This window comes from Macadamia integrifolia, chromosome 6 (assembly GCF_013358625.1).
Source record: "Macadamia integrifolia cultivar HAES 741 chromosome 6, SCU_Mint_v3, whole genome shotgun sequence".
Lineage (NCBI taxonomy): Eukaryota > Viridiplantae > Streptophyta > Magnoliopsida > Proteales > Proteaceae > Macadamia > Macadamia integrifolia.
In genome coordinates this window covers 33,494,797-33,516,634 of record NC_056562.1, presented here as the reverse complement: position 1 = coordinate 33,516,634, position 21,838 = coordinate 33,494,797, and the positions used below count along the sequence as shown (strand labels likewise).

General features: G+C 38.3%; 1 protein-coding gene across 5 annotated transcripts in view; it reads left to right on the top strand.

Moving 5' to 3' along the window:
• Window positions 1–8,065: 8,065 nt before the first annotated feature.
• Window positions 8,066–21,838, top strand: part of LOC122081066 (ubiquitin C-terminal hydrolase 13-like) — an 18,865-nt gene continuing 5,092 nt past the window's right edge. For 2 of the 5 annotated variants that reach the window (XM_042648027.1, XM_042648023.1), the window contains exons 1-4: window positions 8,066–8,525; window positions 14,950–15,013; window positions 15,133–15,283; window positions 15,383–15,534. In XM_042648027.1, the coding sequence (XP_042503961.1) occupies window positions 14,965–15,013; window positions 15,133–15,283; window positions 15,383–15,534 (352 nt within the window). In that variant the 5' untranslated portion in view covers window positions 8,066–8,525; window positions 14,950–14,964. The remainder of the gene's footprint in view (window positions 8,526–14,949; window positions 15,014–15,132; window positions 15,284–15,382; window positions 15,535–21,838) is intronic. The other 3 variants (XM_042648026.1, XM_042648024.1, XM_042648025.1) reach the window with 3 other exon arrangements.

The window sequence follows — 21,838 nt, the reverse complement described above, 5'->3', positions numbered from 1 at the left end:
TATTTAAATTTGCGGCTAAGATTAAAAGCCCCATGTGATATTTGATTGACGGTTTGGATCACGACCTTGTTTTACACGCCACCAGCATACCCTACGCCACACCACCAAATATTCCATTTCAGGCTGTCTTATTGCTCCAACTTCAAATGACCATAACTTTCTAACCCTAACTCCAAATGACTCCATCCAAGTTGCTGTCTCTTCGTTTTTTGAGCTCTACGCGATGGAAGAAATAAAAAAACACTTTTGAGTAAAAAAAGTCTACGGTTTTGGCAAGAGAATCTCCCCCCTTTATTTAGTCTTTGAATGAGTATGAATGTTTGATGATAGTTGTTCTTAGTCCATTAAAGGGGATAGAAGAGGTGGTTGAAATGTGTTGATGATGCATTAACTCAAATCCAAAGAGGAAGAGAAGAAAACAAAGATGGGTTTGATTATTGTTGCTTTGAAGAGCAAGAAGCTAAGGAGAGATAAGGTGTGAGCACCAAACTCGTCAGTGCAAGTTCTCAGTCATCACAAACAACTGGTTGTAAGATTCCCTAACCTTGGATTTACATTATATGTATGTATAATGATATGTATGTATGCTAGGGTTAGTTGTGGATGAATTGTATATATGCTAGGTTAGTTGTGGATGAACTGTAATCATGCTAGCTAGTTGTAGATGTATATGCTAGGCATGGCTTAACTGTAGGGCATTGATATAAGCCATGGTTTATTGTATTCTTTATTGAGTGCTCAGTGAGTGCTAAACATTGGGAGTGGGTGCTCTCATGTAGTGGGTGCTACACATTGTACCAGCACTACGAGTGCCATCTCAGCTTCAGTTTGAGAAAATTGGGTGTCGATGTTCCCGATTATGGTGCAGTCAAAAGTAGTGGATTGAGTAGGTACGAAGCCTTTACAGACACTACTCCGGGGACATAGGAAAATTTTTGAACCTCGTAAAAAAACCTATGTTGTGAGTGTGTTTATTGTTTGCATTATATATATTAAAGTACGTGGAATGCCGAATGGGTGTGCACACTTTGAAGTGTCTATGAAAAGCTGAGTGTGCATATGACTGTGTGGAAATAGGGATAGATGTATCAGGGTTTACCATGTCAGATACCGGACATGTTTTGGGGATCATAATTGGATTCACTGATTCACCCCCTCTCAATGACTACTAGGTTACAACAACGCAACCAAGAAATGTAACATAGATAAGTTGAGTGTGGCGAGATAAGAATGTTGAGATGGATGTGCGGTAAAACCCTGAGAGATAGAATAAGAAATGACCAGGTTATAACCGATTTAGAAGTTGCCCCAATTCAGGTAAGCTCAGAGAATGTCGGTTACGATGGTTTAAACATGTCTAAAGGAGGACTTTGGATGCTCTAGTACGGAGGAGTGACCATATGCAAATGGATTGAGCTAAAAGGACTAGAGGCAAGCCAAAAAATGACCATTGATGAGTTAGTAAGAAGAGACATGGAAAAGTTAAGTCTTCACCCTAGTGTGGCTTATAATAAAGTTGCCTAGAGGGCAAAGATCCGGGTTACCAATTGTTCGTAAGTTGGATGTCCCAAAGTTCCCCCCCCCCCCAATATATATATACACTGATCCATGGGTTAAGGTTGAGTTGTGTTATCGTGTTATTGTATTGTGGTTGTTATTTAATAAAGGGGGTTGGGCTACAATGAGTCGGTTCAAGTCAGGCCTACATCGTGAATGCCCGTTCAAGCCTGACACATTTATTAATCGGGCTAGCCTAGGTCCAGCCATAAACATGTCGGTCTCGTTCGGGCCTATCGGTGCAGGCTCATAATTGACACCCCTAATTTTAACCATCAATGACTTAACTTATATATATATATATATATATATCAAATTGATTTTAAAAGATTTATAATTGGTTTAATCATTTGCTTAGACACTCTCAAATTTGGAACCAATACTGAATCATTTATTATATAAACGGTTTATTTTGAAAAATGGTTTTGGTTTGGAGTTGATAACCTTATACTTAAGGGTGTCAACTTACAACCAAAATATAACATTGAAACCGAAACCAAAATTGGTTGTTTAAAGTAGGAGTAAATCAGTTCAATTTTGGTTTCAAAGGTTGGAATCTTTTATCGCCTCGATTCAATTTAGGTTTGAAAGGTTGGAATATTTTATCAGTTTGATTTTACGACTACAATCGTTAAACCAAATAGAATTACATATTTTTGAACCAAAAAATAAGAAATTGGGTAAAATTATATTATTTTCCTCACTATTTCATTAATTGTGGATGATAAGTTTTATTTTATTTTAATGTATGGGAAAAAAAGAAGAATAAGAAAAACAAAAACATTTGATGAATTATGGCTCTAACAAATAAATGGATTTTTTGGTTGATGAAGACATAAAAAGTTGATCCATACACCTAAAAAATGATATAAACTTAATACAACAACAACAACAACAACAACAACAACAACATCCAAAACCTGAATACGGAATAAAGTACAAAACAGAATAAAAACATAATCAAATCAAACCAAATCGATTCGGTTTTGGTTTCTATTATGTTTTCCATTATTGGCTCGATTCGGTTTGAGTTTATATATTTGTATCTTGAATCAAACCGAAATCGAACCATACCAAAACCAAAAACAATTTGAGACTCAGCAAGAACATTTATGGTGTTCTTCTATTCTACGAGAATGTAAATAGTACTCCCGCATAGTGAACCAATGAAAAAGAATGACTTAAGAGCAGTATGCAAGAATACCAAAATAATAAGTTATTTTGTTTGTTCTTCTAACAAAAGAAAAAAAAAAAAAACTTTTTTTAATGGAAAAGAAAATAAATAGAATTATAAAAGCTACATCAAAGAGTCATAGTTAGGGTTACAAATACTAACGTTATGTTTTTGTAGTCATTCTGCTAAGGGTTATCCAAGCCAAAATGACAACCAGCTCATTCATAGGCCTAAGCAAAAGGTTGATATTGGTTAAGGTACTATAAACATCCAGAAATAGAAAAAAAGTGCTCCAAGGCTATGAAATGCTTGTAAGGTTTAAAAAAAAGTCTATCCAGCTCCTCTGAGTTTGTCCACACCTCATTTAGGCTCCATCCTTTTAGCTGCGCTTGTTGAATCCTAAAGAGGAGCCCTCTAGTTGCTGCTTCAATCAAATCCTCTATCATCAAGTAATCGAGCATGAATGAGATGTATTCTCCCTTAAATAGAAAACAGGTTGCCCATCCACTCATTTTTTACTTAATATCTTTAACACGTTTAATTATCATTAAAATGTGGTCAAAGTGGGGATGATGTTGTAGGGAGGTGGTGTTCAGGGGATCGGGTAATACATGATTGGATGAATATATTTGATTTTTTTCTGAAACAAGTGTTATGATACCACCATAGAGTCAAGTTGAGGTCCGTGACAATGTTATGTGAATTTAAGTGATCAAGCTTAAATATGATTTTGTTATGGTGAATGGTGATTTCAAATAAAATAATAGATTATAATTAGAAGAGAGGGGAAGTCTATATGCACATCAGTTGGGATGAGATTATCATATAAACATAGTATGTTAAAGTGCAAGAAAAGACGGATTTGGTTCGTTTCTAATTCCTACCTCTCCAATTTGCTGTCAATTCCCCTTAATCTAGTGACATCTGTCCTCCATGAGATTCAACGGTGGCAAACCCCACATAACCTAAAACTGCTACACTTTTTCAAAAACCAAAAGTACAGTGGTTTGGTTTTTGAAACTCACGCTCAATACCCCTAATACCCAAAACCGTCTCCCCATTCCTCTTGGATAAAAATCCTCTGTTTTGCCCCCTGCAGAAGACGACATGTGTTCTATTCTTTGCGAACGGACAAGATTGGTCTTAGATTGAAACTCAAGCAAAACCCAGTTTGAGGTTGGATGAATCGATCCTAACATTTGAAACAATGCGGCCCGGACATACTAGGTTTGAGTCAAAACCTAAAGAAACTCCCTCACACGATTCTCTCAACCCTCTCACTGCATCTCTCTCACACTGCTCTGCTCACGAAGGAACTCTCTCACCCCTCTCATTGTCTCTCTCTCTGCTCACAAAGGAAAAACCCTAGCGGGTTTCTCTGCTCATGAAAGTCAAAGAAGCACTGGAACGGGTAGCTTTTCTCATGGCTAAATACGAAGAGAGAGAAAAAGAGGAGAGGAAGAGTAAGGGCTTGATGGTTAATCCGGCTTATGCCATGAATATGGAATAGTACAAGGCCAAAGGAAATAGTGTAGCAGCCGCAGCTGCAGCGGCACAGAAGCCAATTCAGAAAAATCCTAGGACAGAGGGGAAGGACAAGTCTGGAGGGTTCCAACTTTGATTAATATTGCTTCGGCATACAAGGATGGATGGGTTGGGGTCCTTCCACCAATTATTGTGCAAGGGCAGCAGAAAGGTGTTTCTGTCGATCACAAGGATAAACACAAAGGGCCTTCTGCCCATGTTGTTGCACATCAGCAAGTTCAAAACCCCCTTGTAGTGAACCCAAATCAGAATTCTAGCAATTTACTTAATTCGCATAACCATGTTGTAGTGAGGGAGGAGAGTAATGGGGTATTACCTGCTTCTCCTGTTGCTGGATAGTTATAGCATGCTAGCAATCATGTTAAGGAAGAGCATAGAGGAAAATCAGGACGACTATTAGATTCTGACAAGGGTTCCCAGCTACCCAAGTGAGTAGAGCAACTCGCTAGGGTTTTTCCTTCGTGAGCAGAGAGAGCTGTGAGAGAGAGAGAGACATTGAGAGGGGTGAGAGTTCTTTCATGAGCAGAGAGTGGTGTGAGAGAGATGCAGTGGGAGGTGTGAGAGAGAATCGTGCGAGGGAGTTTCTTTAGGTTTTGATTCAAACCTAATATGTAATTGGTTCAAATGTTAGGATCGATTCATCCATCCTCAAACCGGATTTTGCTTGAGTTTCAACCTAAGACCAATCTTGGCCATTCATATAATGTAAGACACGTGTTGTTTTTTGTAAGGGGCAAAACAAAGAAATGCAAGATCAAGCAAAATGGAGGAATTTTATATATTCTTCTCTCACATATACACTGTGTGCAGACAAGCCTGCCTCCCCCCACCCCTAGCCAAAAAAAGATATGCAGAATTGGTCTAAAAATGCAGGCATAAGGATGAGTGGAGGTAGGAAGTCCATCGCATTTTCAAACTTCATTGAAGCTAGCTCGTCTGTTTTCTTATTCTGTAAGGTCGAACACCAAGAAACACGAATAATAAAGAGACAATAGATTCATAAGACACAGAGATTTAATGAGGTTCACACACCAGGGTGGTGTGCTACGTCCTCGGGCGAAGAAGAATATGATTCACTATGCAGAAGAGAAATTATACCGTAGCAGCGGCGAGGAAAAACTCGCCCTGAAACCCTAGCTGTGTGAAAACCCTGATATACAATGACTTTCTCAACAAGCAACAGTACATTATATATACTCCAAAATCGTGGGTCGACCCATCGGGTCACGGTCGAACCATACCACGGGGGCGTAGCCCCCGCACCCCCATACGAGATCAGTGATGGGCTCCGGGCTTAGGCCTATCGGCCCAACCCCTCTGCTCCCATCACAGATCTCAGAAAAATTCCTATTCAGGTCACCACCAAAATATGTCGGATCGGGTCAATCTTCAAAACGGGTCAAGAATTCGAGACAAACTTAACATATTCTTATACTCTTCTAATATTTAATCTAGTCCTCCTCGCATCCTCATTATAACATTATATGCATCAATCAATCTCTTAACCAAACTCTTAGCCTGTCCAGATGCCTGGGTGTATGTATGATCTACAATGCACTTTGAGATTTGCTTTGGGTTGATTGTTTGTCAACTCATTCGTTTCTTTGAAATAAAGCTAAACATTTCAATAGCTCAAATCCAAAGAAACCAAAAGTGAAAAGTGAAAAGTCAAAAACCTGTCAACCCCAATAACTTGCTGCTCCGGTTTCGTTTTCTTCTTCTTTCTTCTTTTAGTTCTGAGAGTGAGGAATGGGGAGACGGTTTTGGGCATTGGGGTATTGGGTGTGAGTTTAAAAAACCAAACCACTTGTGGTTTCTTAAAAGGTGCAGCAGTTTTAGATTATGGACAAGCAATTGTTTGATCTTTTGGAGGACACATGTTACTAGATTGAGGCGAACTGGCAAGGAATTGGAGAGGTAGGAATTGGACACAAGTCAAATCCAGAAAGAACTAGCAGAAGGGAGATTCAATAGATTTAGTAGTCCCCTCAATTAAAGAAAGAAAAAAGTGTGCCATTCTTTTAGGGCCTGTTTGTTTAGGGGGGTTTTGATGGGATGGGATTAAGGGTGTCAATTGGGAACTGAAACCGAATATGGAAACCGATATTGAGCTGAATTAATCGAGTTGAACCGAACCAAATTTAATTTGGTTCAAATTTAGTTTGAATACGTGAGTATGCTCCTCAAATCGGTTTGGTTTCGGTTTCAGGTGTAAGAACTATCGATTCGAACCGAAACCGAACTGAATGGTCTTCAAACAAAAAAAAAAAAAATTGAAAAACCTAGTATAGTAGTCTCGATATGACTCAAGTGGGATTTTTTCAATATTCAATTTTGAAATTTCAATAGTGTTTTTTCAATTTATCATCACGCATTTATATGCTAAGATAATTTTGGAATTACCAATGGCCATAAGGCATATAATTTGAGCCCATAATGGCCTTTGGTCCATCGCAATCATGGGTTCAAAATTGAAACCATTTTCATAACCAAATTAAAATTGTATATCATAATTGAATTGGACCAAAATCGAACTGAGCCGAATTGAATCGGCTTGAGTATCTAAATATGGAACCGAGTCGGTTCTTGGTTCGGTTATGGTCCACCTTACCATCATTTGGAATCGAACCGAAATCGAACTAAATAATCAGAACCAAACCGATTGACACCCTTATATGAGATTTAAGGGGTGAGACAGTTGTACTTATTTTCCCAAAAGTATGGTAAAATGATATGTTTAGATATAATGGGGTGGAAAATACTCTAGATAACATTGGGAGATGAACTTTTTGAGGTGGGAAGTCATTGCAATTAATGGTTCTTTTTCTTTATTCCTATGTTACCTCTCTCTCCGTGCTATGTGCTAACCAAACAAGGTTGGAGTGAGAAAGTCTAACTTTCCTCTAATTTTATTTTGAATGCGGATCAAGTCTTGATACGAGAATGTGTGTTTAATTTGCATATGGACTCCACTTAATTTCTCTCTTTAATTGATTATTATTCAGAGCCCATATATAAATCAAATACCGTACGATAATCATTCTCATTGGAGGATTCCACACCCTTATTTTCATTGCCTTTACGACACCAACATGTGGGATCGTAGTCACCTTCGAAGACATAATTATTAGCCTCGTTCATCGACTCCTCCCCACTGTTAGTTAAAACGGGAACGGCAAAAAAAGGGAAACGTACAGTACGGGTTTTAAACAGATAAAAACGATGCACGGTACGGTCAAAAAAACAGGGAACGACAAACGGACATAAACGAACGGTACGAGTATTAAACGTGTAGTTTTCAAAAAAACGAAACAAAAAAAAAACGATAGAATACTCATGCAATTTGAGAGATTATTACTTGTATAAATGCATCTAATATTCCAAAAGCTTTAGGAGTCCCAAGATAAAATAGCCTAATGGGCTACAAGAAAAAGAGATGTTGCTAGCTTTAGCTTATCCTTACTCAATGGGCTATAAAAATATGAGATTTTTTTCCTATAGATAGTATGGAAGTTAAAAACAAAAAATCAAGTACCATATTGTCTTCACTCTTCATTTTTACTAATCAGTTTTTTTTTTTTTTTTTTAATTAATTTTTTTTAATTAAATTCCTATTTTACCTTTAAAAAACGGATACGCGTTTAAAACGGCCATTTAAAACGCGTTTAAAATGGATTCTTTGACTGTTTTTGTTTTTTTTTTCGGATTGTATATTAGCATAGGAAAATGCGTTTTAAACGGCAAAAAACAGAGGAACGCGTTTTAAACGCGTTTTAACTAAGAGTGCTCCTCCCTACCTTCTTGAGTGGATTGAAATCTCCCTTCTTGGTTGGGTGTGGACGAACGTCTTGGAGGACCTCCTTTGGCCGGGACTCCTACTGCCGTTGAACGAGAATCCTGAACTTTTGAATCAATCTCCTTCCCCCTCTCTATTATATTTTTGAAAACGGACGGGATTTCAATACTCTTTCCGGTGCCCTACCTTTCGGCCTCTAGTGTCTACCTCTATCATTCATTCCGTTTGCAGCCTAAGTGCAAGAAAGAACTAGCAGAAAAATGTTCACTGATCAGTCCGAGTGGGCAGGCAAGAATACAACCCATCGCCTTGATTCCAACTACTCCCGATAAAATCACACCAAAACCCCTTGCCCACTTCCCTTGCAAGAAACCCTAGAAAGGGCTCTCAACACAGTGGACCTGGCATCATCGTCTCTCACGCAGCTCTCTCTCTCTCTCCGTCACGCAGGAGGTATCTCTCGCTCACTCTCGCTTGCTCTCTCTCTACCCGTTTCTGTGTAAACATGTATAATGATGCTCATCTTGCTTGTGTTATTGGATTTATTGAAACTTGTATTCTCTGTAAACTTGTTTTGAGCTTGCTTTATTATTGGATTCATGTAAACAGACAAGGAAGGCTAACCCCTGTGAGGGGTTGAGTCTGAAACAGACTTACAAGGGAGAATCTTTCTTACTTGGAGTTGGGGAAACCAAAAGATTTGAGTCCTTCAATGGAGATCATAAAAGTGGAGCTTAACTTAAAACGACCTTATAAGGAGCAACGTCCCTAGTTTTGATCAACAAAGTGGCAGAATAGGCCTTCTGATGCAGAATCGATGCTATTGAACTGGGTTGACCCTTCAGGCAATCTCAATCGAGATGAACCGGGTCCGATTGGATTTTTGGATCCATTAGGATCTTTAGGATTTTATTTTATTTGGGGATTATTTGCAATCTTTTAATTTAGGTAGTTAATAGTCAATTAGGGAGTTACTAATTTGAGTTTATCTTGTTTTTAATTTCTTTAATTAGAATTTAGGAAGTAATTTGAAGTTGCTAATTTTAGTTTTAGATTTTACTAGGCAAGTTTTAATTTTCAGTTATTATATAAGGGCATGTAATCCAAGTTATTAGACAGATTAAAAAGATGAATTGAGTTTGAGTATTTGTGAAGCCTGGGCGTGTGTGCATGATTATTCTTTTCCCCCCCTTTCTTAGTGTGATTTCTCCCTCTCCCCTGCAACTCTGAGAGCCATCTCAGGGATTTCTTCCTTACCGTCCCGGCCATCCGAATCAAGTGGTATCAAAGCCGAAGGATCCTCTCCTTTGTTCTCTTTTCTTTCCCACCTTATCCTTCTCAATTATGGTTTCGACAGAGACTAAGAACAGCAAGTAAAAAAAAAAAAAAAAAAAATTATCTTCCGAGTAACAAACCCCCCCTATCACCTCAGCTCTACCCACCGCTGCCCTTTGCATGAAACCCTCTAGAGTTCAGCAACATGGAAAAAAAAAAAAAAAATTCCCCTATGAAACCCACTGTAGCCCTACTCTCCTTCTCTCCTCTTAAGTTTCCTTTCAATCCCTTTGGCCTTCTTCTATTCTCCTCTTGTTCATCCTTTCTTTCTTCCCTGCCAATACCCTGTTCTCGCAGAAGGTTGCAACCCACGGGAAAGTGGATCGATCTCTTTCGTGAGAGATCCGATTGGGTCGAGCTTTTGATCGAAGGTAGTTCTCCCCAAGGCGACTTGAACCGTAGAACTTCAGCCCCAAAGACCTCTCCTGTGGTGAAGAGTAAAACCTGCAACTGGGTTCCATCGACAGCTATTGCCAGCTTCAGTTTCAGAAGCTTCCCATATCACTCCGGCCTGCTGATCTGAGCAATCCCCTGGTGAGTTCAGTACACCTTCTCCTTCGGAGTCTACGCCTGAAGTTTCAAGAGCAACCGCTAAGATTTGAAGGAATTCTCTATGTGGGAGTCTTGCTGGTCTGTCGCCTTACCATGGTGCTCCATCGAGAAGAAGAAGAAAGGGTTCTCTCATGGGTTTTAAATAACACTTGCTGTTATTACAGATAAGCCCCTGTCACTTGTTTTATAGTAGAACCCTTGCATTGAAACTTTATTTCAATTTTACCCTCTCACCTTGTTATTTCCAGAACTGAGCCTTTTCTTTAGGACTAATTCCAGATCTGTCCTATTCATCTATTTCACTCAAATAGGGGTCTAAATTGTGCCAGAAATTACATTATTGCCCCTGATTTGTCCAGATTGAAATATTTGTTCTCCCTTCTCTTTGAAGCGCTAAAATTGCTATTGAAATTACAAGAATTCCCCTACTCTTTTGAAGACTGGTTTAGTTATCAATTGTGGGCCCCATAAGTGATTCAATTCTGACTTTTTGGAACTTGGATCTGAGTCCGACACAAGATTGGTCATGGATTCTTTTGTGTTCAAATTTCGAAGTGCGGTTACCCAATGGAAAGCCTACTAAATTGTTAATTGATGAGGGACTAAGTGACAATTTTGTTGCCAGCTCTGTGGTGGATATATTGTCAGAGACCGGTCAGATAATTTTTGAGTCGGAGAAAATTGCATTTGTTGAATTTTCTGTTCCTCCTTATTATGATGGTGCTTTTTGTGAAGTGTTGACTCTCCTTAGCACATCATTAAATTGGGTCGAAACTGGTTGGAACAACGGGACGGTTTATTGATCGTGACAACAATGTGTGCATCCTCCAACCTTACCACATGCATAAAAAATTTAATCTTCATGGATTGGTTGCATCAAAGAAAGTGATACCCCCAGTATAACCACAAGATGAATCAGAAGCATCAACACAAGTGGAAGACCGTCCTATGGTGGAACAGGTGATGACAACATAAAGTGAAAAAATTGTGGATCAAGCAATGAAGGGCATCAATGTAGTGCCACTTGTTCACCATCATGAATTTGTTATTCCCCATGATTTTCCGGACTTGAATGCACCTCCAAAGCTTCATATCATGGATTTTGTTCGCAATGTAGACGACGAGCAATTCACCCCTGTTCGTGAGTTTTTATTGTTATTATTCTATAAAACTCGTGGACGAGTTTTTCTTAACATTGGGGGAGTTGATGCAGAATCGATGCTATTGAACCGGGTTGACCCTTCAGGCAATCTCAATCGAGATGAACCAGGTCTGATTGGATTTTTGGATTCATTAGGATCTTTAGGATTTTATTTTATTTGGGGAATATTTGTAATCTTTTAATTTGGGTAGTTAATAGTCAATTAGGGAGTTACTAATTTGAGTTTATTTTGTTTCTAATTTCTTTAGTTAGAATTTAGGAAGTAATTTGAAGTTGCTAATTTTAGTTTTAGATTTTACTAGGCAAGTTTTAATTTTCAGTTATTATATAAGGGCATGTAATCCAAGTTATTAGACAGATTAAAAAGATGAATTGAGTTTGAGTATTTGTGAAGCCTGGGCGTGTGTGCATGATTCTTCTTTCCCCCCCTTTCTTAGTGTGATTTCTCCCTCTCCCCTGCAACTCTGAGAGCCATCTCAGGGATTTCTTCCCTACCGTCCTGGCCATCCGCATCACCTTCCATGAACCATTGAAAGTTTGAAACTTTCATAAAATTTTACAGAACTGATTAGTTCTTATGAATATTCAAATAGCATCTGTGTTCTCATTGTACATTCTAATAGCATCAGACAAGTGCAGTTTTTCCCTGAGTAACCAAGAATCTTATACTTAATTGTTAAGGAAAAAGTCACCAGGACCCTTCCCTGCTATCTTGACCGGGTCCTTACATATGGATATTAAGAAATAATAATGATCAAGGTTCCTACTTTAAAATTGAATACAAAAAAGAAATCAGAAATGCAAGGGAGATATTATTTTACCAAGTATGAGAGCAGCCCCAATCCAACCAACGGTGCCCCACCTTTCACCAAGGAGAAACCATTGATTCATTCTTAATGCGATTACTTAAGCATTGTGGAGTATCACTCACAAGCACAAATCTGTATTTTCATGTGGAAAGAGGGAAAGTAAAATCGGTATAATCTGATAATCCAACCACCCGTCTCCAATGCACTATTAGTCAATGATAAGAGACCAAAAAGGTTTACAAGGTTGTATTAATATAACTATATACTAAAGATCTTCAAAATTAGGAAAGGAAGCTGTGTAATTATATTCAATGGACTGCGTTCGTGAAGTTAGGAAGACAAAGATAAGGTGAATGAAATATGTATAGTCCGGAAAAGAGATTTTTGGAAAGTGGGGAAAGCCTCAATTCAAATTCTTTACCAGGACAAGGATTTCAAGACAAGGTTGTCTATATTCATTCTCTACATGATCAGATACCGCTTTAAGCTACACTTGGAATGAAATGGCAATCCTGAGTCTGAACATACATTGGCTTGTCTTCTTTTTTCAGTGTCTAGTCTTGCCAGCTCTCAACTCTTCCATGTATTATGCTTTTCTCCATTACAAGAAAATATGGTTTAATACAAGCATGTTGTTCACTTATTTATGAAATTCACCTGGTTTCTTCACTTATTCTTGAGCTTGTTTTGTTTCCCTGCTTTTGTATAGGTGTTTTTTTCAGTTCATGGTTAACCAAAGATTATAAAATTGAAAATAACATTCTGTGTTTTATTTGCAATAAATATAGAATCCAAATATATTATAAAAACTGTAGCAGCCCTTCTCTTCCCTTCTGAGACTTGAAATAGAATTTCCCATGGACTCCTAGTACTTCAAAACCTTGCCACTGAATCCCATGTTATGTGCCAGGGGAACTCCAAGAGCTACTCTTTGCTTCTGAGAATGTGAATGCCATTATGCTATAATATGAGGCACCCTTTTGGAAGATCTTTAAACACACTAGATAATTAAAATAGTGGGATCTACACATCTTTAAACTGCAACTATCAAAAGCAATACAGAATAATCCTCACTCCTTGGGAAGAAACCATTACTGCTGTTGCCTTCCAAGTCCCAAATTCTGTAGTGAGAGCACCTCCATGAACTTGTTACGTGGCTCAATATTGACACATCCTTCAGTAAGAAATGTAACTTTGATTATAGCTCCTGTGTCATTGGCAACATGTCTTGTTAGCCATTTGCACAAGACAAGGGGGATACAGGTGATGCCTTCCCGACTTCCGAATGAGGAATAATTAAAATTCCAAAGAAAAATAAGAGAAATATCTTTCAACTTGGCTGATCGAATCTATCCTATTTTTATTGCCGATGGGTCCCCAAGAAATGACATATTCACATCCAAATTAGTCCTCTATATTAATATAGGTAGTGAGCTCCAATTTAAACCTGCAGAGCTCCAGTTCATTAAAAAGTTGGAAGTTAAATTTGACCATAATGGCATGTATGCATTATTGATTTTATGTTCAGAAGTGAATTTATTTAAAGTGTCTGTCAAACGCTGTTTCTGTTCTTTTCCTATTCTAAGGACATTTTTGGAACAGTGATGCGGATCTGAGGGAATCGGATCACTTAGGGCCCACAAGAATTATAAAATATCTCAATTTAAAGGTTGAAGGGTATTCTTGTAATTTTCAGAAACCAGTAGGGTCTTAGAAATAATTATATGGCAGCTGGGGTAGTTCTAGAACTAAAAACTTTAATACAAAGGCTTATTCTGAATTTTACCAAAGAGAAAAGGGGTAATGGAATATAACTTTGGGGAACAAGGGCTTAATTGTAATAACAGGGAAAATTCTTTTAAAATAAAAAAAACCTTTTCTTCTTCTTCTTCTTGTCGTGAGAACCAGAAACCAGCGGAACAGGAAAAAAACTTCCGATTGGTAGGACTCCTTCGATAGGGCTTGGTTTGACCTGAAATTCGAAACGAAAGCTGCTAGCCTTAAGGTCTCTTGACTCCGACAAACAAACACTTCAAACAAGAAGTAAGAGGAGCTGTATTGTCCCTGCAACTCAGATCTGGCGGTAATAGGGAACCAGATCTGAACTTGGTCTTGAAGCTCACAACAGGGGCTGAATCTGGTTGCAGGAACTCTGCGGTTAGGTCGCCTTAGGAAGGTGATCCTAGCCCCAAAGTTTGGAGGTGAAAACACTTGTATCCAGGGAGGTACGGTTGATTCCTTGAGCTGTACTCTGTCGCCCAGAACAGGGGCTGTGAAAGATATCAGCAAGAAGAAGATTGAAAAAAAGGAAAAAGAAAACAGGGAAAAGAAGAAGATGAGAAGAGAAAAAAATCAGAATAATAGAGAGGAAGAAAGAAGAATATCAAAGAAAGAAGAAGGAGGGAGATAGAGGGAATCGGCAGCCATGGTTCAAAACCAAAAATACTTTCAAATTTCTATTATTCAAAAATATCTCTAAAAACTCCATTGATTACATGTCCAATATAAAGGAAAAATCAGACAATTAATGGCAACTACTTGAAAATAGAAACTAACCTATATAGCAACTAAATAAAAATCAAATCTAAATTAAAATACTATCAAACTAATTTCTAAACCAAAAAGGAAAGAAAATAGGAAAATTCTCAAATCAAAGAGATCCCTTCCATCGCCCAATTGCATCAAACAATTTTACCAAACACTGTTTCTATTCCATCAGAGTGTCTCACAGCATGGAAGCGAAAATGAACACTCTCCAGGAATAGAAGTGTTGTCAAATGGCATCTTAATTCAATGCAAACTAACCAAAATTGAACCAAACCAATACAAAAAACAATGTGAGATTCTTTTTTTTTTTTTTTGGTAAAAACAATATGAGATCCTAATTCAATGCAAACGCGAACTTGAGAATTTGTTATAAAAAGTTGATCGCAGCTTAAACCCCAACTTTTTGTAGCTCTGTCAATATTCTCGTTATTTTGTATTTGTTTTTCTGATCAATTCATCGTTCTTTTTGCAGCAGGAAGACGACACGATGTTGGTCCCTCATTCGTCTTCTGCAGATGCTCCTCAGCCAATGGAAGGTGATACTTTAGATGTTTATAATGATTTGGGAGTTACAATTGCCTTCTTAGTCAATTAACGAAGACTATTCTCAGGGTTTCAATGTTTTCTTGTTTCTTATTACTTTGCTACTTATTAGTAGTTGCGCTAGTGGAGCCTACCAGTACGGTTGAGAACCAACCAATCGAGAAACCTATATCGAATGAATTCACATGGGAGATTGAAAACTTTTATGGGTTGAGCGCCGAGGAGCACTACTCTGATATTTTCAATGTCGGGGGTTATAAGTGGTACATGAATCTCTATTCTCTTGTTTTATTTTTTCTACAAATTGATAGATACTTTTGTTTCTTCTGATTTATCTCTGACACTTGCATTGCTTTGTGCAGGCGGATGGTCATTGGTTTAAACTGCCCGGGCCATTTGTCATTGTATTTAGATGTTGCAGATTCGGTGAATCTGCCTTACGGATGGTGTATTAGTGCTCATTTTTTCTTAACTGTGATTGATCAATACGATGCCGGAAATTCATATACATATGGTATATTGGTATCCTTGTTTTTCATGGTTTTGCCTTTTATCTGGTTGGATAAGTTTTGCTGTAAAATCCTGCATTTTTGCTTACTTAACCTCTTGTGATTCATTGCTGGCCATAGCTTTGATACCGATTGATGTGTTCCACTAACCTCTTAGGATAGATTTAAGAAACTAACCTATAGGACAGAACCACAGTGAATCAAGACTAAGAAGTTAAAGGGCAGAATATAGAATTCAGTAACTCAAAAACCAGCCAGACGATGGGACTAAAAAATATGGTTGGGTGATGGTTTAACGCTGCTGTAGTTGTGCCTAAAAAAACATCAAGGAAAACCAACGGTCATATTAGGAGTATTGAACATGAACAGAAAATAGAGTTTCAGAATGTCTGAGAAACACCCATGCAGGACATGATATGCTTTCTGGAACTTGAGAAAATGAAGGAAGAGGGATATGACTTTGAAAAATCACCACCAAAGCCTTTGAAATTGCAATCACCAACGAACCCTACCTTGGAATCACCAACCAGGGCTGGAGCTGCATCACCACAGTCCTAGGATAGCTTCACCACTGACTAAAAGAGGGAAAAACCCAATTTCTCAGTCGTTCCAAAACGTGGGAGGATGTGCCTCCCTTGCTTTATATCTGATATATGTTGTATTACAAAACAAGTCACTTTAAAAAAATAGCAATTCTTCTAGTAAGAAGATCTAATTGCTATTACACTAAAATAAAACCAGCCAAGAAGGATTATCTGGAAAGATCAACTCAACAAAATTTCCTGGAGAAACCTCGGGTCAGCTACACTAATACTTCAATTCTACTCTATTTAGGGTCTTATATTATTGAATTATCTGAGGTGCCTGGTTAAACAATTTTGTTTTGATTCAATGGATATTTCCTGCTGTAAATAGACTTTTCTATATAGGGATGATTTAGGCATAGGACTATAGCTGAAACCAATAAATGTGTGGATATATGGGAGTTTTTTTTTTTTCTTTTCTTTACGGGGGATTAGCGGAAGCTGAATTTAATGCTTTAGGTGAAGGATGATAAACAAACAGGAAAGGAAATTAAAAGAATAAAGAGAAGTAACAAAGTGGAGTCTCAATGTTTTAACTCTTCAAAACAGGAAGAGTCTCATCACTTTAAAAGGATTTTATAGTCAGAGTATCATCAGCTCACCTCGTAGGTGAGGAGCCATATCTGAAAGGAGCATCAATCATAATAACCACAAGAACGTAAATTCAAATACAAGTAAAAATTGAATCAGGGATTTGTTTTGGTGTGGAAGTGTATATCATAGTGAACGGATATAGGTTCTTTCCTCTTTAAGATTTTAACTTGAAGTTGGAAACTCTTGAATCCTAATCAGGTTCCATGTTTATTTGGAACTAAATAAGGATTCAAGTAGAATACAGTTTTAGAAACTAAATAAGTCTAAGGACTCAGCCTTTTAGATCAAAATACAGATGGTCGCTGATGAGGTGAAAAAATATTTATGGACTGAGAGAAATCCAGATTGGGAGTGGGTGCAATTGGCTGAAAGCACAGTTGTTCAATCTAGACCCCTCTTGAGGCTGCTGGTCCTGGCCATGGGTTTGAACTGATTGAGGTTGAGTGTCTTCAGTTAGTTCAAAACCGGATTTAGGCCCTTGATTTGAAGAAAGAAAGCAATTAGAAGTTTATATAAATTTTATATTCAATAGTGCAAGCCCATTTGTAGATATCGAAGCAATAACTTAGGGTTGGAAGATAACAATCGTTGCTGTATGTATGTTATGTACCTATTGTAGCTCAAAACCAGGTATAGTCTCTTCATTTGGTGGTGGACGTAACACATGTAGGACGCTTTGGCTTGACCGATCTATATGATATGTCAGGTAGACAACCGGTACCTTATTATAGTCTATCGTATAAGCCTGTGGCTGATCTGTAGTGGTGCGTCAGGTTGACAATCGACGCTTATTATAATTTTAGCCATAACTTGTCAATCTTTTTGCATGCATCCTTGTGCTCGTCTTTGCTTGGAATCTCCATGTAGCCGACCCCATTAAGTTGGGATAAGGTTTTGGATATTGTTGTTTGTTGATGACATCATATGCCACCTCATCACCATGCTGCCTACTCCAATTAGTTCTATAAACCTACTGACCCAGCTGCTGAACCATATGATTGAACCAATTAATGGAGGGCCCGTAGGGGTGGGGAAGAATTCCCTAAGATGGGTCTCAGAGTTGCAGGGGAGGGAGAAATCGCACTAAGAAAAGGGGGAAGAGAGAGGAGTCGCACACACTCAGCCCGCAGGCACACACCACAATATCAACTCATAACTTCATTATTCATTTTTGTCTTTCTCAATTGGTTACAAGCATATAAATAGGAAATTGAAAAATTCTAACGTGGAAAGAAATCCTAAAGGGAAACTAACTCAAAAGGAAAAGAAATCCTAAATCAACTCTAAATAAGAAACTACTATCTCCTACATATCCTACTTGAAAAATTGAAATAAAAGATTACTTAATAATCCCAAATAAATAAGATTTAATAAAATCCTACTAGTTTGTTTTGTACTAAAAGGACATGACAGTTCTTGCCTTCAATCTAAAACTAACTAAAGAAAAGAGAAGAGAGTAGGGGCCCTTTAGGGACCGCATGCAATGCTGTATTAACCTAAAACTCTACAAGAGAGTTCCTGTCTCAGTCACAGACTCCCCTAAAGCGAGACTTAATACTATGACTCCTAGCATAACAACCAAGCCCACTGTCCGAGTACTTGTCTTCAAACCGAATGGATCAAACACTTTCGGCTCAGTGAAAGCCTCCATTACTTTGTCATGAATGTGGTTGGTATGAGGGCATTGGAATCCTGATTGGCGAAAGCCGCACTCTGGACCTGTCGCCTCCTTTAGTCAAGGAGGTGATTGAGGCAGTGCGGTCATAGCCTTTAGAGCTACCTGTCCAACTCAAGCGTCAGCTCAAAAACAGGGTTTCCCTTAATGTATGGGACGGGACCAGGTCAGATTAGTAGCTTGATGGTCTAGGGTTTCGACCATCAAATACTTTTGGCATTGGCTCAAGATGCCCCGACTTAGGATGTATGCTTCGATACACCCCCTATAATCAACGGGTCAAGCACCCCCTGCTCTGTAGGAATGGATAGATGATTTCGAATATATATTATAGCAATCGCACTTGGAGTATAAATGAAAAGAGTGGAACGAAGTGTCGCTTCGAGAAACATGGGTATTGAAAATCTTAAAAACCTGTGGGTTCCCAATTTTGAAGGAATTCCTGCCAAGATGACGGATCCTGCCGTAGGTGCCTCTACATGAGTTTCGGGTGACCAAATATGAACTAGTACCATAGGCACTTTGACGGCGAAAGAAGCAATCCATAGAAAGATTTGGCGCCGCTCACTAAATTCTGTGGTTAATGAGATTTGTAAATTTCCCATTTCCAAGAAGATCCTGGGCTCAATCCGGTTTAGTATCAAGGTGATTCTGTTTCCGTTCCTATATATATGGGTCCATGCAGCATTTCCACGATATCGTTATGATCAATCAATGGGACCTGGCCGGAAAGTGTTCTTGCCTCTATCATTAGCTCGAGTAGTCCCCGTTTCTGGTGTTTCAGTCATCTTTCAATGGCTCCCTTAATGTATGTGCCAGGAAGTGTATGAAGAAGCGGGCTACTCCCCGAAAATGCCCGAAACATCTCCCTTTACTCTACTCTAGATTAAGCCAGCGAAAAAGAGAAAGTTTCCAAACACACAGAAATCATCGCAACCTTTGACGAAGCAGGGAGAAGGCCTGTTAATACTAAGCAACCAAAAGGGATGCACCTCTTCATCAAAGCCCACGACCACCTAAACAAAAGTCTCTCTTTCTCGTTGGCCCTGCACCGGGAAAGACTAAAAAAAGAAAAGACTTTATGCCCACAGAGACTTAGATATTAACACCTACTGACCCTATACTTTCTTCCCAATAAAAGTGAAACAATCTGCGATTGCCTCACCAGCACAACCAATGACTTAATATGGGTCCGATTCATCTTTGGTTGGATACTCAGATGGGTATGGATCGCTCCACGGGTGTGTATCTGCATCAATTCCCCCAATGTTGAGAAAAACTCGTCCACGAGTTTTGTAGAATGATAGAATCAACACCAATTGGTTAGCATCTATCCTTGCCTGTATGAAGTCACCATCGAAACCAAGATTGAATGATATGAAATCCACGACGCGAAGTTCATTGGTGAAGTAGTGACTTGGGAAAATAAAATCGATTGGTTCACTGAAGAGATCAACCAATTCAAATCCACAAGCTGATCTTCAACATCCAATGGGGCCATCTCATCTTCTACCACTGGTGATTCATCTTCTGGTTCGTCTATCAGTTGCTCAACAGCTGAGATCACATAGTTGAAGGTAGAGTGTATACAGATGTGACCAATGTTAGGTCTTTGATGTCTTTGTAGAGTCGTTGCATCTCATCAAGCTTCTCTCGTACCAGTTGTATCTGTTGACGAATATCCAATAAAAGATTTAGGTCCATTGCCTAACATAGTTTTTAAGGCGGTAAGGCGACGGAGGCTTTTGAGGGTCTTTCGGAGCGCTTTAGCGATAAGGCGGGCATAAAGTGTTGCCTTATTGACTAAAGCGTTCCTGTGTAATTGTTTTTATAAAACCAATCTATTTGGCTCAAATCCTAGTTGAATACTATTACTCATATGTTAAATAAATATTAAAGGTTTATATTCATACCAATGTAAGATATTCATCAAGAAAACAAATCAATAAAGTGAATAAACTAAGGGCCCGTTTGATAACGTTTCAAGAAACGCGTTTCTACCGTTTCTGTTTTCAGAAACAGGAGAAACGGAGCAAAAAACGTTTGATAAAACTGTTTCGTTTCACTTAATTTAGAAATAGAAATAGAAATTTTTACTTATTTATGGTTCAAGAAACGACCCTGGAGAAACAAGTTCAACTTGTTTCGCCGTTTCTGGAAACGACTTGTGGCAATTCTTTCACTGGTTACCATCGACTTCTAAAAACATGACTTATCAAACACCTTCAATTTCCGTTTCTGTTTTTAGAAACGGAAATTTATGTTTCTGCCGTTTCTTGAAACAGAAACGGCAAAAACGTTATCAAATGGGCCCTAAGTTCATCTTCATCAATCATCATTCATCATGACATATTAACATATAATATAAATACTTAATTATGAAACAAAATTATAAATATAAAGAAAAGAAGACATAAAAAATACAAGTATTTATTATACTTACCTCTATGATGCCAAAATGAGTGCTTTAGCCCTAAGGTCATCCACTATATTTCTACTCCTGTCAAAGAAGAATGAAGCTCACTGCTGCCGGAGCAAAATGGTCGCCTAGATCAGTGGTTCTTCATTGTTCCTTGATTCCTTCTCAAAGCCCTTTTTTAAAACCTTTGACAAAATCCAAACCCTGTTTGTGAATCGTGTTTTTGTTTTATTTGTTTTGGTTATTTTTGGTGGAGTAAAGCTGACCCCATACATCTCAAGTGTTAACAAAATCATACACCTACCAATAAAAAATCTATATTTGGAATCTTCATCAAGTAATTTTAAAATGTGTTTAAAAAAAAAAAAAAAAAAAAACCCATAAGGCGCCACTTCACGTATGGCGGAGCACTGCCTTACCATCTTCAGATCGCATCAGCGCCTTAAAAACTATGTTGCCTAGGTTGTTGGAATCACTATGAATGGATACTTAAAGCAATGAGTGAGTGGCAAAATGGTAAATAAATAGAAGTTGAGGAGATGATGGGAGAATTGCAAATACTGAAATTCAATTTAAGTCACAAAGGGGTGTATCATGTGTGGGGCAGGGTCTTATTTGGAAATAAGGAAAAATATGAGACCACTAGGGATAAGGGAAAATTAGAGGGGTAATACTGGAAGTTCAAAGGATTAAAGAGAGAAAAAAAAAAGGAAACAAAGGAGGTCATGGGTTCGGGTTTACTGCCAGAGGAGTCTTTCTCCTTGTCGGAGACGGAACCAGAGGAAATCGAGGGAGAGGAAGGCGGATGCTTCGACGACCAGCTGTGGATAGGACTTGGTCGACCCAGGTATGCTCTTTATTTTGCTGCTGTCTTCATCTGGTCTTCCTTTTCTTTTGCTGCATCTTCTTCTTCTTTTGTTTTTTTTTTCTTTGATCTTCCTTCTCGACTCTCTCTTGTTACTGCTCGCTTTTTTTCCTTTTCTGTTCTTATGTTTCTCTCTTCTGCTTTCTCTGAAATTCTGTTCTTTCTTCTTCTT